General features: G+C 29.6%; 1 protein-coding gene and 1 long non-coding RNA gene across 6 annotated transcripts; one reads left to right on the top strand and one right to left on the bottom strand.

Annotated features, from left to right (window-relative positions):
• On the top strand, positions 1–17986 carry LOC129910917 (bifunctional 3'-phosphoadenosine 5'-phosphosulfate synthase). 5 transcript variants are annotated; one of them, XM_055988519.1, is made up of 9 exons: positions 1–308; positions 12960–13354; positions 13415–13664; positions 13720–13993; positions 14053–14189; positions 14242–14397; positions 14456–14726; positions 14790–14941; positions 17012–17985. In XM_055988519.1, exons 1-9 carry the CDS (start codon positions 270–272, stop codon positions 17216–17218), a joined length of 1881 nt encoding a protein of 626 aa, XP_055844494.1. In that variant the 5' UTR covers positions 1–269; the 3' UTR covers positions 17219–17985. The 5 variants fall into 5 exon arrangements, with proteins under 5 accessions (XP_055844494.1, XP_055844492.1, XP_055844496.1 ...); XM_055988517.1 differs by lacking the exon at positions 1–308 and adding an exon at positions 3393–3943 and having other exon boundaries at positions 17012–17986; XM_055988521.1 differs by lacking the exon at positions 1–308 and adding an exon at positions 4155–4402.
• LOC129910923 (uncharacterized) lies at positions 9673–11201 on the bottom strand. Its single transcript, XR_008771561.1, has 2 exons — positions 11109–11201; positions 9673–9966 (listed from the first exon to the last, which is right to left on the bottom strand). It is a non-coding gene; the product is annotated as an uncharacterized LOC129910923 (long non-coding RNA).
• Positions 17987–18936: the final 950 nt, after the last annotated feature.

Raw genomic sequence — 18936 nt, 5'->3', positions numbered from 1 at the left:
TGCTAGGTGCTGCAGTGTTTTGTGTAGTAGTTGTTGATTTGTGGTAAATTTGTAAACTTTCCAATTCAATTTTATTCTTCATGATTAAAATCACTTTAAAATAAATTTCTTTAAATTCAAACCAATTCAACAAAAATTAAGTGTCCACCTTGCAGCCTCACAAAAGGAGAGAAACCAAAACTAAACAAAAAAATCCTTCATTCATCTCGAATAGAAGAATTCTTCGGTTTTTTTTTCCAAGAACTATAAACAAATAAAAATAAAAAGCAATGAGTAATGAACCTACAAGCACTAAAAAATTAAAAACGGTAAGTTTAAATAAATCCTTTTTTTTATTGAATTAAATGAATTTAAGAAAAAAAAAATCAAATTACACACGTTGATAGAAAAATTTACCAACTCTCAGCCTGTCTGACCTAATTACAAACAAAAAAATGAATTTTCTTGTGCAAAAATTCAAACATATGCTTCAACACAAAATTTCGTTGATTTTTATGTTAATTGAAAACCGAACAAGAGAAATTAATTTTCCTGGCAGAATGTCTGTTTACTTTATTGCTGATTGAGTTGAATTATTTGTTTAATTTACAAAACATGCCGCCGCTCCGCTGCCGTTTTTGATAAGTCTAGGTTTTCATTTTCGTTTTGTTTTCCCAAATATTCATCATTGCCACTCATCGGGCGCAATTAATAGGAATTTGATAGTTGAATAGTATCCATGTAATTGCCCCACAAACTAGCATCTAGCATGATGTGATTTGCATTGCATTATACGAAAAGTCTCAAAGACCAGTGAAAGTTTGGGTATTTGTACATAAAACTTGGTTGTTTGTTAGTTTATTTAATTTGGAGATTTTTTTTTTTTAATTTAAGTAGAGGGATTGTAGAAAAATATTTTTAATTAAGAAATTCCTGAAAATCTTTAACAGTTTTTGAAGTCCGGAATATTTTAAATAAATCCTGCCCAAAACTTTGCTGATTTGGTTGGCACGAGTGAACGTCCCACAGTGCGGTATTTTGACCTAAAACGTGGTCATAAATCAAATTTCTCAATTTTAATTAATTAATTGAAAGTAGCTGTAATAAACATATGCATACAAGAAAGTCTTAACGCTTCAATTTCCGTCCTTGTACTATGAGAAAGTCCAAAAGTAGAACCGAAAAAAACTCATAGTACAAACAAGTCGACACACACAAACAAAAGACAAACAAATGAATGGTTGAGATTTGTATATCACTCACTAGGCCTTCTGCTTGATAGAGAATGCATTCATTATTTAAAGGTTTCGGTAGATTTGTGGTGAATTACAACTCTCAAACTTTCCTGTCTTTTAGGTGAAACAGACAATTTTTTCATAAATAAACACTATACTATTGTAAATTGTATTCACAATTCTTAAAAAATATATTGTCACCATGACCATTATAATGAGACTGTTAAGCGAAAACCTTTTTTGAAAAATCGTTACTTTAAAAATTTTGTTCTGCCACATTCGCACCCGCGTGCCAACAGAGGATTAATCAATCCAAACAAAATCCAATGGTCTAAAATTCTATTACTCAAATACCTACCTATAGAAAAAAATAAAACAAAATTGCCAACACATCAAAATCGGACTATAGCTAACCAACTCCTAGCAATTTTAAATTTAAATTTTTAAACTTAGCTACAAAAAGGCAAAGTAATTTTGAAATAGAGTGAATTGGAACCTATTTTTTATTTTTAATAAAATAAATAGAATGCTGTTTTTTTAGGATCATAGAAAAAGCCCTTTAACGACATTTTTTGAATGCAGTTATCATGTCTATACCAAAAACCAAAGTTACAATATAAAACTAAAACGAATGCGAAAAATTAGGTCGCGAAACTCTTATTTCATGTCTCTATTTCGAGTATCAGTCCAAACTACTGAAGCAATTTGCTTAAATTTGGTTAATTTGTACCTGCTGTACCACAATTATAGATGAACTTACACTTCTTTAAAACGGCTCTAACGATCTATATTTTTAACGACTTCCAAAAAGGAGGAGGTATTCAATTCGCCTGTATTTGTTACCTCATAACTTTGGACTGAGTGAACCAATTTTGATAATTCTTTTTGTATTGGAAAGCTGGTGGCTGCGATGTGGTCCCATTTCAATTTCGTTCAGTTATAGCTATAGGAACTATTAGAAAAACCATAAAACCCAGTTTTGATCCATGGAAGTCGGTTTTGTTTTTTGATAAAAAAGATTATTATAAATAAACATAATATTTTTGAGCATAACGGCTCAAAGGTAAATGTTTATTCAATTTTTAAATTTCTCGTAAACGCCTAAAACGATTTGAAGGAATATTTGTATTCTCAGGCATTTTTTGTAACTGTTATATTAAATTTATGAAAATGTTTCAAATGACTTGTTTTAGGTTTTTATGTATAAATATATTTAATTTTTTAAAAAGTTTTTTAATTAATTTTTTCTTTGGATTCATGTCGAGTTTTTTTATTTAAAAATATGTATTGGAATATTTTGTATATACGATGAAGTGAGGATTGTAGTGGACCAATTCAAAAATGTTTTTTTTTTAAATCAAGTGCCCAACTCTATCAAATCTACCAAAGTAAGCGTTTTCTTAAATCATCGCTAAGTGATATATACAAAATGTAAAACAAAAAAAAAACAGCATTAACAAATTTTTACATATATGTGAGCCACTAAAAAATTTTCAAAATTAAAATCGATGTTTTGAGATGATAGTTTCCTATTTACAGAATGTATAACTAGGATTACCCTGTATCGTTCATTTTATTAAATAACAGCAGCTATTATTTCATTTAATTTTCCTCTCTTTGTTTTTGCATGTTGCTTTTCATTTATTAAAATAAATATCAACCACTTAGTGATAAGAAAGTGAAAATCATCTTTTGTCAAATAAGTTCATCTCATTAAATAAAGAACTTCGACTTGCCGTTTACTGTTTTTGTTACAAACATTCAAATTCATCCAATCGCATAACTACCAAATGTGAATGACCATTTAAGTTAAAACGTTCATAGTTCAAGCCCTTGAGCGATGATAACCGTGTCAATTTATTAACAATGGGTCATCATAAAATTATGTGTATAAAAATATCTAACAATAAGATGTATCTGATGAGTTTCTTGTGAATGATGAACAAACCTGTTCTACCTCTTTCGATTGATTTTGCTATGACTTTTTTTATTTTGCTAAGCCAACACTTCATAGGTTAATGGCCAAGTATTACTACACCATTCGACGTGTGACACATTTTAATTATGTTTTACCACAGCAATAAACAACATAATAACTTTTTATAGTATAGTCTTTATGCGATCTGTTGAATTGTATTTTATTTATTATATCAGTGTACAGACTGCATTTAAAACAGAGACTGGAAGAAGAGCAGACGACAACGCCAAGATTCCATAATTTCAATTTCACCTTATTACTATGATTGAACTCTCTGATGGCTGGCGACCACTGTCCCAGAGAACTTGTAGCTTCGAAATGAGAAATTAAGCCTCCGCAGCTCATCATCCGGCTGTAGGTTAGCAGTTGCATTTAAGACCTCTCGCCAGAAAGTGCTTTCTTTTTGATGAAAAAATTAAATCTCTTTCCATTTCTTGTTTGTTTTTCATTTTGATTATTTATTTTTTGTTGTTGTTGTTGTTGTGCTAAATCAAGTTAAGAGCGATAATAATTTTTTTTCTTGTGTAGAAAAAAAGAAAGTTCGCAAAGTGTTTGCTTAACATTTTATCGATAAATATTTAAATTTCCATAACAATAAGTTGGTACAACAGTAATACCAGTATTTTGTCAATTATTGAGTAAAATGTTTGTTAGAAGAAGAATAATTGCTATCAATAATAATAGCATCGGTGATAGCAATGGTTTCCAGAGATCTCTAAATTATGGAATCAATGACAACAATACGGAGATGGTAAGCAAGCAAACGTTGATTAAATTCGTGGTTTATATTTTCGTTTAAAGAAAACAAATCTTGACAAATAGATCATAAACCTAAGACTATCTAATTCTAGGAAAGAGCGAGTGCAATTATAAACTACAAAGCTATTTATAGTAAAAAAAGTTATCTCTATAAATTGCCACAATTTAATTAATTGTAAATAAACAAGGAGATAAGAAAACAAGTGTGTAGCCAAAATGCATCTTAAAAAACTTTCACTTTGTCGCAAAAAACTTAATATGTAGTTAAAGGAGAACAATTATTCAATCAGGGTAGCGAATTAACGACATTTTCACAGTCAATTAAAATACACAACATCAGTCTTGAAAAGAAAACCCGAAAAAAAGGGGATTTTGTAGTCTTGTCTGTCCGTCTTTCTGTCTTTATACTAGGCTACATCCTAAAGAAATAAAGCAATCAACTTTAAACATGGTATGTGGCGTTTGTGTAGTGTCTGCAGAGTTTTTTTTTTAACTAATTTTTTGAATGCAATATATCAGTGCCGGCCATATACCAATTTTGAAAAAGATTAAAATAATTGTACTAACAGCAAGAATATCACACTATTTTTTTGTTTGTTGAACTTTTTCGTAAAAGGCTGAAATTATTTCAATATTATGTATATTTTTTTTTTATAGAAAAACAAAAATAGTTGTTTTTTTGCACATTTAATAGTCCTTAAGAAATTATTTTTCATGTAAAATAAAAACAACGATATCCTTGTTGCTGAAATTTTACATGAAAAACAAACCTTTATATATGTAAATCAAAAACAAAATTTTGAAAGAAGTTTTTAGAATTTGAATTTACTTTTCAATCAATTTTTCGAAAACCAATTGGGGAATTTTTTTATATGTTAATTTATAAATATGTAACTACTTCAAAATAGCATAATATTTTTTGTTATTAATAGCAGTGTTTTATTTTCCTCGTGATCCGGATCAGTTCACTTATTTATTTGCGAAACAATAACAAAACAAAATCCTGCTTTTGTTATAAAGCTAATAAAAACAATGATCTGGATCACAAGGAAAATAAAACACAGCTAATATTGTCTAAAAATATATTTAAAAAAAAACGGCTCCATCCGGAATATTTTTGTTCGCCTGTAGTTTTAAAACCTATTGCGAGTTTCACCCGAAGGGAATAAACCTCGTTTTCTTATCAAAATGCGTGGAGTTTTCTCCGGAGATGAACAGCTTTTGCCCGGGGAAAAGCGAAATTCGATTTTTTCGTGTGGATTCTTGTTCACGTGAAACTTACAATATGACTGAATGACTCACTAATAATAATAATAAATGGCGTGAACAAATAAAAAAAAAACCATAACATAATAACTTTCATTATTTACTGAAAATGACATAAAAAACAGCTAAGCTGCTTCTCATATAGTGTAATAATTAAGCTATTAAAAGTAACGTTAATATGTTAAAGGTAAATTATATACTTTTTGATATTAAACTTTAAACTCGTCGTCACATACGAGGTAATTATTTGGTTTTATAATTCTTGTTGCGTGATTGCCAAAGTGCTATTAAAACGTATTGTCAAACAACAAGGTTATTTCATCAATACTGTAAACAGTTTTTGTGTGATGTTTTAAAGATTGTTTAATTTTTTTTATACATATGTTAGTCATTTCTAACATTTTTCTTGCATTTTTTTTAACATAATCTCACTGTCGAAAATGTTGGTTTTTCATTAATAACTTTGAAAGGGGGAAACTAACAAAAAAAAAGGACTTGTAGGTTTTATAATTTCCTTAAAAATAAAATGCACGACTGGGTCGCACGAACTTGCTCTTAGAGTTAAAGTTGCTTAAATTTTTAAGACTTTTTATATAGAAATTTGGAAAAAAAAAAAATAAAATTCGTTTAAAAAAAAAAAATAAAATAAAATCTGAAATTAAGTTGCCCTGCAAAACAAGTATGCAGTTTTGATTGATATATTAAGATGCATTTTTAGAAAAAAAATTTTAAAAATCGTTAGAGCCGTTTTTTAAAAAACTAATTTTTTATAAATAATTTTTTGGAAAAAAAGTTTTAAAATAAAATTGGTATGCCATTCTTTAGAAATCACTAATCAACATCTAAAAACAAAATTTCAAAAAAATTCAATGTCCCGTTTTCGAAAATTTGATTTTTCAAAAAAAAAATTTTCAAAATTTTTTTTAAAATCCAAAAATTATTTTTTTCGCAATCTTTTTTTTGGCTTATATTTAAATTATATAAATGCTTCTTCACAAAAAGTTTGGTTGAAATCGAATAAGCAGTTTCAGAGATAATCGGATTTGAAAAAAACGGTTCTATGGCAGGTACCGTTAATAATGATTTTCAAAAAAAATTTTTTTCATTAGAAGATAGACCTTAGCTCAAAACTAACATTTGAATTTTTTAAACAAAATCGTTAGAGCCGTTTTTGAGATATTTCAATTTTACTGAAATCGGTATATGACAAGTACCGTTATTTTCGGTCCAAAAAAATTAATTCCAAAAACCCCTCTGGAGAGTCGCCAAATAACGCTACATACCAAGTTTGGCATTAATCGGTCCATCCGTTTAGGCTGTAGCTCCTTATACAGACAGACAGACAGACTGACAGACAGACTGACAGACAGACAGACAGACGGACTTCCGGGACCCACTTTTTTGGCATTGTCTACCATCGTAATGTCATGGAAAAATGTTATCTCAACTTTTTTTTTTTGTACGAATGCATAACTTGATATTGTATAGTACCTATATCGCAAGTAAAAATATTATGACACTTTTTTTTCGACAAGCAATCGTTTAGAAGATTACGCGATTTTAAAATGTGTCAAATGTCGAAAATATCTAAAAGTTGAATTTAAAAAACATGCACATTATGTGCTTTTCATAAAGAATTGCACACATGGGATTTTTGGGGGACTGTTGACATTTTACTTAAATCGATGTTTCAATGCTCTGTACCAATTTTCAGCTCTATGCGAATTATTTCTGGGTTTGCACTTTTCTATGACAATTTTGTCTAGACTGTTCTGAACTTGAGTTAATACCACGAATTCCTTCCTAAAAACCCGTTTTCAAAAATTAATTTTTTAAATTTGTTTTTTTTTTTTTAGGAAAATGTAATTTTTTAAAATTTTGGTACAATATTAATTTTTAATGCTACAATTTTTGTATACGAAGAATTAATAATAATTATTAAAAATTTACGGCTACCGTACAAAATTATTGAAATCATCAATAAAAAAACGAATTTCATTTTATAAGTAATGCAGAAAAATAGAGTAAGTTTGTCCTATTTAGGGATTTTTGAAGGTACCTACAAATTAAATCCACACGAGCCAAATTGTTTTCAATTGTATGTACATTTTTCTTACTCGCGTTCTTTTTTAATTCAACGATTGTATATCAAAATTTTAAGAACATTATGTATCATGAATTATTTTAAATTTTGTTTAAAAATTTTCTTATCAACATTATGTACATACATTAGGGCGTTCATTATTTAGGTTTTTTTCGGGAATTAAGTTCCTATGTGGAAAAACTGTTTCTAAATAATAAAAACAAAATCCCCTAATTTTTTTAGATTTTTATTTTGACGCTAGATGGCGCCCTAAGAGGGTTAAAGTTTTTTCTCATTTGAAATACAAGGTATATGTTGACTTATAAGGCCATTTTATTTATAGCCTAAATGTAAAAAATGGTGAGGTTCTATTCTATATTGAACACCCTTTTCAAAAAGGTATAAACCATTTTTCTAGGACTAGGGGTTTAGTCAGGACATGTATATCTTTTTAGGGTTTATTAAACAAAGCATGTTTTATTAAAACAAGCATACGAGTACCATGAAAAATAAAATAAAACCCAAAAAAGACAAGCATGTCCTGGCTATATATATAAAAAAAATGGCCTAATAAGTCAACATACACCTATTTCAAATGAGAAAAAACTTTAACCCTCTTAGGGTGCCATCTAGCGTCAAAATAAAAATCTGAAAGAATTAGGGGATTTTTTTTTATTATTTAGAAACAGTTTTTCCACTTCGGAACTTGATTCAAAAATAACGAACGCCCTAATGTACATATTTTGTGTTCTATGCTTATGTAATTAAATTTATAGACTTATTCATTTAATGTTTTCCTCGCATTGTTGTGGAATAAATAGATATTTTCGTTTTTCAAGGTTATTATAAAATGTGTCACATAATTTTTGAGATAATAAATTGGGAATCGGCATTCCATTAAGAATTGTAAAGATGTAGGTCATTCGTGTGACATGAGTCTGAATTTAAATAAAGCGTTTCATTCAATATTAATAATAAAATTATGCATAGAGTGTCTTGGGTATAATTGAATTTGTTTTTGTGTGTGGTAGATAGAATATCAGCGCAAAAGGGAATTGTTTTAGGTATGCAATCAAAAATTTTGTACGTCCACTTCGTCATTTACACATAAGATTTTTTAAAATTTTACATAGTTTTACACAAAATTGGCGTCAAAATGGTTCAAAATGTGGTTTAAAACCGTGTCTCGAATAAGATTCATCAAATCTATTAAACATAAATAAACAACTATTTTATTCATTTCATTAGTCAAAGTATTCAAAGCTTTAACAAGTCATTAATCTTAATTGACAAATATAAGCTTTAATCACTTTGAAATTGACACTCCTCCCATGTATCTTAAATCTGTGTGGTTTGCAAACTCAGCAATGTGTCTGAATTGGAACTCTTAGAAATACCTTTCTTAAAAAAAAAATCAAACTTAAATAACATAAATAATCATAAAAAGTGTGCTATGCTTCAGGCATTTCTTCTTTATGCAAATACCTCAAAACTTTTTTCCCATCATCGATAAATCGTTGAACTTCAAGAAAAAAAGGTCAAGCATATTTTTTTTTTTTTTACTGATTTTAAGAACGACTTGAGGCAACAAATATTACTACTTCGTGCATAATATGCTCAGTTGGTTCTCAGCTTTGGCGCAGTAATTTTATAATTTTTGAAAAAAAAAAAAAAAATAATAATAAAAACATATTTCATCAAAAAGTTAAAAATAAACAAAACAAAAAAAATATGCCAAATCCAGCATTTCTCTTCAATCCGGCTAAACGAAGAGTGAGTTGTTTTTGTTTTTTTGGTGTTTATATTTAAATGTGTACCAAGCAATTAATCATTAAAAAAAAAACAACTACATGACGTGTGTATACACTTACTATCCACGCGTAACAAGTTTTAAGATTTTAATTTATAATAGTTGACAAGATTTTTGAGTGGCGAAACACCATAAAATTAAAGTTAAAGTTACGAGTACATTCCAAGAAGCTCTTATCAATTTTACTAAATAAGATCTTTAGAGACCTAAAACTTTGTTTAATAAATTCTATGATAGTATTAGTATCAAAATAAGTGAATTGGTATTTTAACGTAATGGAAGAAATTTTCATATATTTTTCCAAATGCGATAGAGAACAGTTGTTTACATAAAATTTAATTATTATTCTTAAATCGTCAGTATGAAAATTGAGCCTCACAGTGTGCGGGTATTCTAGCTTAGGGTATCAATCCACATCTTACATCTTCCAAGCTTATTGTAAATTTTTATTCACAAAAGAAATCAATAAAATTGGAAAGCTTTAAAAAATCGTAAAGTTCCAGTCCATTTGAATGTAAAAAATGCACCTTAAGATTTGTTTATCTAAGTGCTTTTTTACCTCGATTTCTACATCAATTTTATATCCCTTTATTAACCTGTATTGCTTTATCTTTTGGGAAAGTTCTTTTCTGCTTCCTCACATGTTGGCTTTGAGACAGATGAATGTGTCGCTGTTTTTTTTTTTTAATAATGCTACTGAAATAATAAACACTAATCTAAGAGTGTAAACATAGCATCTTTTAATAAGTTGATAATAATAACATTGATAACACGGTGCTAAACCAATAGACTTTGAAGACCTCGGTATAAAATCCCAAAAAAGTTCCATAATGACGTGCATTAATATCTCTGCCAACTGTTTAGAAAAAAAAAGAACGTAATAAACATAAACATAAATTATTTGGATGTTATCATAAACACATTTCTGTAAATAAATTTTAAAAGAAATAAATTATATAATAAAACTGAAGCTCGTTTTTTAAAGCTTAGTGCTCACTCATCTCCTTCAAATAAAACGTTCCATATATTGTGACTTTTAGCTTATAATCGTTTCAATGGAAGAAAAACTCACTTTTGCCTTCACCTCTATAAGCAGTTTCAAAATGTTCTATAAATGTTTCTTGTGTTATATTATGACCCATATGAAACTGCAAATTTTTTATCTCGAGACTGCGTCGCTAAACCCATCATTTTTAAAACGCTATAACAAGACAGTAGAATAAACTTTCTTAATCCCAATTTTTCAATGGTTGATTTAAGTTAATCCGAGGTTAACTCATTTAACCAACATAATAAGACAGAAGAATAACATTTCGCAATCTAAGTTTTCAATGCTTAACGAAACTTAATAAAAGTGACCCCACTCAACAAAATTAATGAGTTAATTATGGACCAAAGGAACATATAGTTGATATTTAAACACATAGTTTTTTTTAACCTTTAGATCTCTGAAAAAACCAACTTTCAAGTTTCAAGTCCCTTTTGTAATCTTCAAAGATCTACTTTTAATTATGTAATTTCAAACTATAAATCTGACGTTGATGCTATTTTATCGAGAAGTTCATTTTAGCCCTATAAAATTGTATTCTACGCTAGAAATTTTTTTTATATAAACCGTGTTTTATTGGCAATTTTTAACTTAGTACTCAGCTCTGTAAACATTTAGGAATAAAGACAGCAACAAACGATTGCTTTTATTTATTTAAGTAATCGTTTGTCGTTGAAGGGTCAAACATTTACCACAACAAACAAAACCGTGTTAAATCTTAGTTACTATCCTCAGTACTCAGGTCTCAATAAAACACGGTTAAAATTTGATTTTTTTTTTAATGAGTTTCAGGAATATGTATAATACTCTCCCCTCATAAAAATATTTATATATACAAAAATAAATTATGACACTCTTAATTTTTATCAAGTTAATGTTCGCACAAAAAAATATTTATATTTTCCTGTCACGATTAACAATATAAAAATGTAATAGAAAAGTATACCTACCGCAAAAAACTTGTTGTCTCAGCTTATATTTTATCTTCCCTCAAATAAGGGGATTATGAATGCTTGTGATTTAGAAAAATGGTCTAAAATTAAAAAAAAATCTTATTTTTTGTAGTGAGAATTTAAAGATAATTATTATATCTGGAAGATGAGAGCTTCTATTAAATTTAATCAGTCATTTGCTAACGGTTATTCAGCTTATAAATGTTAAAAAGATAGCTAGTTTATTTAAATTTCGTTTCGTAGTTTAAGTGAAAATTAAATATAAAATGGCTTCTTGGGCTGGTTTTTCAAGGGTAACTATTTCTTACTAATTATTATCTAAATACTTCTGTGCTATCTAAATTTTATTATTATATACATACGTTTTCTGTAAAATTAAAATATGACGTGGAATTTCAATTGATAAAAATTACATAACTCCACTTGCAGCTAAGATAACCACGCAACGTAATAAGTTCTAAGAAAATACGAAGTTACACCAAAAAGTAATGGGGTTTTCTCAAATTTTTGTAACAATATTTCTTTTAACTCAAAATAGAAAGAAACTACTTAGTTAAACAAAAAATGGAAATTTCTGCGGAGTAACTTTAACAATATCTTCATTTGATTAACAAAAAAAAAGACAACATCTTTTAACATGATGTCCATGACCGCTAGTGTATTTTATTCAATATGCTAGTTCTTTTGATAGTTCTTTAAAAATAATTAATAAATAAGTTTCATCCTTTTCAGTGCCGGAATTAATGCATTTTTCTTTAAATTGTTTCTTTTGTCAATGAAAAAACCCATAATGTTTTTAGGCCATTGAAGCTTTTCCAGTTTTTTCGTTTCATGGGCCAGTACCGAATCATTTAACGAAATGCACTTGACTGCACCTTTACTCTAAAAAGTGAACATCAACTACATTCTCTGTTTTGAAAAATGTTAGTCTTATAATAGTCAATATCTAAACAGCATGTACTAAATCAACCTTTTTAAGAAGAATATTCCCCACTTACTCGGCTTATTACCAAAGATTAAATTGAATAAATTACATATATTATTCGAAAAAAAATATTTCACGATATTAACCCTCCGTTGTCACGAAAGAAGAAAGCTTTATCTCGAGCCTCATGAGAATGAGTTCTGAGAATGAAGTCCAAATAGTGAGATAGAGCATTTGCAATAAGACAAATCTCAAATTGGTATGCACAATTGCACAAGGATTGTCTCATCTCACTATTTAAGTTTTTAAAAAAACCATTCATTTTCTAAATTGTTTTTTCAAGTGAAGTCAATGTTTCTGATAAAAAAAAAATGCCCGACTGGGTGGCGCGTACTTGATCTTAAGCTGTTTAGCTACCTTTTCTATTTATAAATTAATCATTATGCCGGTACACTTCTTAATGCGCATGCGCACGTGAGTGCAATCAATTACACCAATCCAGAATGGAATTGTATACTTCTCTAACCAAATTATTTTGTCGGCGTGTTTTTCTTAATAATGTACTACAATTAGGAAATTCAATCCATTCCTCTATTTTACTCACAAGGTCTCAACTTGAGTATGGTAAACCTATAAAGAATTTTATAACTTCCCGTTGACTCAACGGGAGCAAATATATTTTAATATCTAGCCATTATGATTCCTGAAACAACTTATTTTTAGTCCCAAAATTATACGAGCTTTACCTCATTTGAATAAGAAAATCTCTCATATGAGACAAATTTGTCTCAAAACAATTTTGATTTCGAATGTAAGAATAAGCTCAAAATCACGAAATTTGAAACATTACACCCAATTTGTCCCATAATTAAAAATTTTATTTTTGTAACATTCTTTAACTTTCTAATCGTATTTTCTTAAAGTGCTTGCAAGTGGCTACAAATGTCACTGAACAAAAACATCATGTTACCCGCGAAGTGCGAGGTAAACATTTGGGTTTTTGTCGAGGTTTCCGTGGTTGTACTGTTTGGCTAACTGGCCTCAGTGGAGCTGGCAAAACATCGATTGCTTTTGAACTCGAAGCCTACCTCGTATCACGTGGAATTCCTGCATATGGTCTAGATGGCGACAACATTCGAACTGGTCTCAATAAGAATCTCGGATTCACTCCATCCGATCGAGAAGAGAATATTCGTCGGGTTGGTGAAGTCGCAAAACTATTTGCCGATAGTGGAGTTGTAGCGATATGTAGTTTCGTGTCGCCATTTAGTGACGATCGTGCAATGGCAAGGAAAATTCACAAAGATGCTGATTTAAAGTAAGTACACCGAAAAAAGTCTCAATAAAATGAAATTAATTTCCAAAAATATGCTTTCAGATTCTATGAAATATTTGTTGATACACCACTGTCAGTTTGTGAGTCTAGAGATGTTAAAGGTCTATACAAAAAAGCCCGAGAAGGAACCATCAAAGGATTCACCGGTGTAACTCAAGAATACGAAAGACCAAATGAACCAGATTTGGTTGTAAACACTGACGGCTTCACAATTCAAGAATCAACAAAAAAAGTTGTTCAACTTCTTGAAGATGAAGGAATCATACCCAAAGCTTTAAGAGACATTCAACAGGTTAATATTTTAAAATCAAATTTTGCTAGTTCAATTGATAACATTCTCTTTACAGCTTCCAGAATTATTTGTAGATAGCAGTTTAAAACAAGCATTTTTACATGAAACCAAATCATTACCAAAGATTCCTATTACCACTGTTGAACTGCAGTGGGTACAAGTACTATCCGAAGGATGGGCATTCCCATTAAAAGGTTTCATGCGAGAAAGTGAATACCTTCAGGCATTGCATTTCAATACTATTCTCAGTGAGGATGGTGCATTTCGAGATAACCAATCAGTGCCTATTGTTTTGTCTGTAAATGCTGAAGCAAGGGAGAAATATGAAGGTAATAACTTGCTATTCTATGGTTCATCTCAGTTCTCTAAACTATTTTGTATATTTAAGGTGTTAGTGCAATTACATTAACTTACAACGAAAAACCAGTAGCAATTTTGAGAAAGCCAGAATTCTATCTTCAGCGGAAAGAAGAACGCCTATCAAGACAATTTGGCACAAGTAATCCCCTCCATCCGTATAGTAAAGTAAGTAATATTATTCTTTTTGAGACTTGATTCTTGATTGCTATTGTTTCAGATGGTTTATGAGTCTGGCGAGTATTTGGTAGGTGGTGATTTGGAAGTTTACGAGCGCATCCAATGGAATGACGGTTTGGATCAGTATCGTCTGACGCCAAATGAATTACGCATTAGGTTCAGAGACCTCAATGCTGATGCCATTTTTGCCTTTCAGGTAAAAGAATTATATTAAATCGCATTTTTGAAGAAAATAATAAATAATTTTCATACAGCTTCGCAATCCTATTCACAATGGACATGCACTACTTATGCAAGATACCAAAAGACAACTTCTCGAAAGAGGTTTCAAAAGACCCGTTTTACTATTACATCCGCTGGGCGGTTGGACAAAAGACGATGATGTTCCTTTAGATGTTCGAATGGCTCAACATCAAGCTGTGCTTGATTCGGGAGCATTGAAACGAGAGGATACAATATTGGCGATATTCCCCTCACCAATGATGTATGCTGGACCAACTGAAGTACAATGGCATGCTAAAGCTCGTAAGTATGAGTAAAGTATATATAAACAAGTACACAAAATATGACAATTATCAATTTTTTAAGGAATGAATGCTGGCGCAAACTTTTATATTGTTGGAAGAGATCCAGCTGGCATGCCGCATCCAGATAAAAATATGTATGCAGATGGTAATCTCTATGATGGCACCCATGGAGCGAGGGTGTTGAAAATGGCACAAGGGCTTGATAGTTTAGAAGTAAGTATATAATTCAGTTTTATTTTAAGATTCAGCGGTAGAAAACTGTCACAAATAGTAGTAGTATTCGGAATGTGGGAATCATTCATAATTTGGACGCCATTGCTAGCCATTATGTAGAGGAGATGTGACTTACAGTTCTATCTCAACCGGTGAACGAAGCAAAATGCGAACCTATCAAGAAAAGAATGAAGAGGAGAGCTAGGATCGAAACACGAAGCATCCGGGAACTTAATAATACAGTCAGTCAAATAAGGAGAAAAAAGGGGTAAACCTCGGAATGAATGCTAATAGAAATTTTTTTGCTCAATACCTTCGTTTTGGCATTCTATAACATACCTAAAAAGTCTAGAAAAATCTCATGTCCGCAAGTCGCAATTTTGAAGGTCAAAGCTCGAAATGGAGATTTTCAAAATAAGCAATAAAAGACAATGGTATTATATAAACATATGATCCATGATTTCAAGGTATTTTTAATTGCTTATTTCCAAAAATCTAAAATGAAGGCAATCTGATGTCTCTGAAAAAAGTTACACCTGTTTTCAGGGCTGCCAGAAATCATGATTTAGCATGATTTTCATGTTTTTTGAACTAAAATCATGTTTTAATGTTTTCGTGCCCAAAATCATGTTTTTTTTTTTTTTAATCCAAGAGAAAAATCTTTACAATCTATTTGTTAACCAATTTTTAATAAGTTACTGAATACATGAAGTATTTATATGAAATTAATTTTAAATGCGTACAAATTATAATCTTATTTATGTTTTCAAGTTGTATTCCTGCCATTTAGTAATTTAAGTTATAACTACAACTACAACTTTTTGAAAAAAGTGGGAAAATTACAAAAACAAAAAACTATTTTTTCCTACAAAGTCCATTTTTTCGGAAAAATAAGCTATAAACAAAATGTTTGAAGCCAAGATCTAAGCTTTCTGCATCATAAAATGAGTTTAAAATTGTTCACTTTTAGAATTTTTGCAAACGGAGCCTATGTAGTTATACCTTTGATACTTTATTAATACTATTTTATAAAATAAACTCGAAATAATTTGTTTTATTCCTCCCTAGTCACGATGTGGTTGTTCATTTCCTATCCGTTTTTTCATTTTTTTTAAATCATGTTTTTTGAACTGAAATCATGTTTTTTATCATGTTTTTTTCAAAATTCGAAATGGCAGCACTGCCTGTTTTTCATTTTCCAACTCATATTATTATAACAGTTACAAACTTTCTACCGAAAAACCCTTAAGAGTTATAGTAGAGGAACCAAATTTTGCATGAAGGTTCAAGGTTTTCATATCCATTATAATTAAATTAAATATAATACAAGTTTCACCTGAAGGGAATTTACAGCGTCTAATAGCTTGAAAATTACTTTTAAAAAAAGTTGATAATACAGGAAGATATCCGAACGTGAACAACTTTTCGAACGGAAAAGTGAAATTCAATTTTCCGGGTGGAATCTTGTTCAAGTAAAACTCACGATAGGGAAGAATATGATTTTTTTGTTCCCTGGAAAATAATTCCGAAGGAAATTCACGATCGTATACAAAAACGGCGAGAGAAAAAAACATTTTCTGGTAAACAAAATTTCTCTAGAGCATCACGACAGGGCCCAATACTGCCGTCCTTAGCAAAAAGAGGCGTATATCCATTTCTTAAGTTTTGAGATAAATGCATTGTACAAGGGACAGTGTTGAGAATAGAGAATTTCAAAATTTTAAGCAATTTGTAGTAGGAAACTTGTATTTCTTAGATTCCACAAATAGTATACCTATTGCTTTAGCTTTCGAAATGCGTATCTCATAAACGCATTTTGCTTTTTAGAAGTACAGGAATTTTGGAACTTATGCCCTTTTTGGTTAGGACGGCAGAATAGATCCTTACACAACTTCGACTGGAAAATCAACTTTATAATTAGAATATATTCTGAGTGAAAAAATCTAATGCTGTAATCGACGTTCCACAAATGGAAGCAGATAACTAAACTAAAGATGCATTATTAAAAAAAAAAAAAAAACAGAAGCAATTAATCAATTAATTTTACTTACTCCTATTTTCTCTTTTCAGATTTTACCTTTCCGAGTAGCAGCCTACGATAAGTCTTCATCGAAAATGGCCTTCTTCGATCCAAGTAGAAAAGATGAATTTGAATTCATATCAGGAACAAAAATGCGCACGCTAGCCAGAACGGGAGAACTTCCACCCGATGGTTTTATGGAACCAAAAGCATGGAAAATACTTGCAGAGTTTTATCAAAATACTATTAAGAACTAAAAAATGTACTTTTATCAAAACAAAAACAAAAATCTCTTAAATATTTTCTAGGCAGCAACTTAAAAATTTATATTCAGGTCAAAATTAAATCGCCCACCTCTAATTTTGTTTCTTCCACAAAGCTAAGAGTAGTAAAAATCATAACAATTTTTGAGATAACACGAATTATTGTTCTTATACTTACTTCTTACTTAAACTTTTTTTGTATAGATTTTTTATATTCACCTAAAAAGTCGCTCGAATAAAATTTAACAATTATGCCAACAAGGTGGTGACGATTTAAATTTAAATTGCAAAGTTCACTTACGTGAAATCACTGTTTTTAAGTAAAGTAAACATTCAAAATTATATAACTCAATGTAGAATTGCGTAGTGCTTAAAACAAACTTTGAAATCGAAAATATGAGACAAGTTATTAGATAGAATTAAACAAAACAAAACTTAACGTACTTCTTCAATGTGAGTGATTTGATTTATACTTGATTATTCCTACCTATTTATTTTGTTTTAAAAAGTTTACTTTAATTGTATACTTTATTACTTTTTTTCCAATATGTATTTACTTTCAAATAAAACCTTAAAGGTTTTGTTTGTTAAAAAAAAGCATTTCCAATTTTAATATTTCAAATAATGTGCAATGCAATATTCTTTTTTTTTTTTTTGTTTATATTTTATAATTATTTCCGGTGCAACTTAAGTTAAAAGTTTATAAATTTATATTTTATAATTATTAAATAATTGTTATCAAAAATAGTTAATAACTAGTTCATTGTAAGTATTTTATTTTTTTCCAGAGTATTATTATTTGAAATAATAAATTTTAAAGAAATATTTTATTTTAATAAAAGTTGGTGTTTTTATTTATTAAAAAAAATGCTAAGGGTAAGTTATTTATCATTTTGAAGAATTGAACAAAGAATATCATCTGCATAAAGAATCGACAAAGAATTTTCAATGTTTGCAGTTCCATTTTGTTATCCGACCCACGTGTATGTATAAAACGAAGCGTTTTAAAGGGGTCAAAATACAGAAACAAATAGAAGCAAGGTTTCGCCATAGAAAGAAATAAGTTTTTCAAAGTCAATTTAAAATAAAATTAATCAAGTAAATCGAAAGATTCACTTGAATTGGAGATAGCAAAATATGCCTTTAATGGTCACTGTGGCGTATGCCACACTAACGATATAGCGAACTGAGAATTGGATCCCCGAGATTCAAGAATCTCAGTTTTCATAAAAGGCCATTTATACCTATAAAAAAAAAAATTGGAAAACAGCGTTTTTATTTTTTGTACGAAGAATTCTGTCGACCAGTGTAATTCACTAACTGTTACACCGATGGAACTAAACTCACAAAATAGTTGTCAATCTACGTTCACTAGTAATGAGTGAGGCTCTTTAGTTTGGCATTTTTGTTACAAATCAAATTTCAAACTATCGATTTGATTGGTTTCTTAAGAATTTTGTTTTTAGATCGACAAGAAAAGCTTAGAAGCGACTATGGACACATAATTAAAACTTCCAATTTAACCATTCAATATATTTTTCACCTTTTTAATCTATTTGCTAAAGTGGGAATCTCCGCTTCGAGGGCGAGTCCTTTTGCTGCCGACTGCAAGTAAAGGCGATGATATTTAATAATAATTTAGTTGATTTAAAATTTAAAAAAATACATTCTGTCTTATTCTGAATAAGATAAATGTGTTCGGAAGAAGTGCT

This window comes from Episyrphus balteatus, chromosome 2, assembly GCF_945859705.1.
Source record: "Episyrphus balteatus chromosome 2, idEpiBalt1.1, whole genome shotgun sequence".
NCBI classification, from domain to species: Eukaryota; Metazoa; Arthropoda; class Insecta; order Diptera; family Syrphidae; genus Episyrphus; species Episyrphus balteatus.
Note: the sequence above shows the minus strand (reverse complement) of the source record. Positions and strands in the feature narration are given on the sequence as shown.

Bases quoted from the DNA above. Each gene is read 5' to 3' on its own strand.
- LOC129910917 (XM_055988517.1), top strand. From the start codon at position 3,836: ATGTTTGTTAGAAGAAGAATAATTGCTATCAATAATAATAGCATCGGT. The intron at 14,190-14,241 runs GTAAGTAATATT...CTATTGTTTCAG, and splicing joins CCCTCCATCCGTATAGTAAA to ATGGTTTATGAGTCTGGCGA. The intron at 14,398-14,455 runs GTAAAAGAATTA...ATTTTCATACAG, and splicing joins ATGCCATTTTTGCCTTTCAG to CTTCGCAATCCTATTCACAA.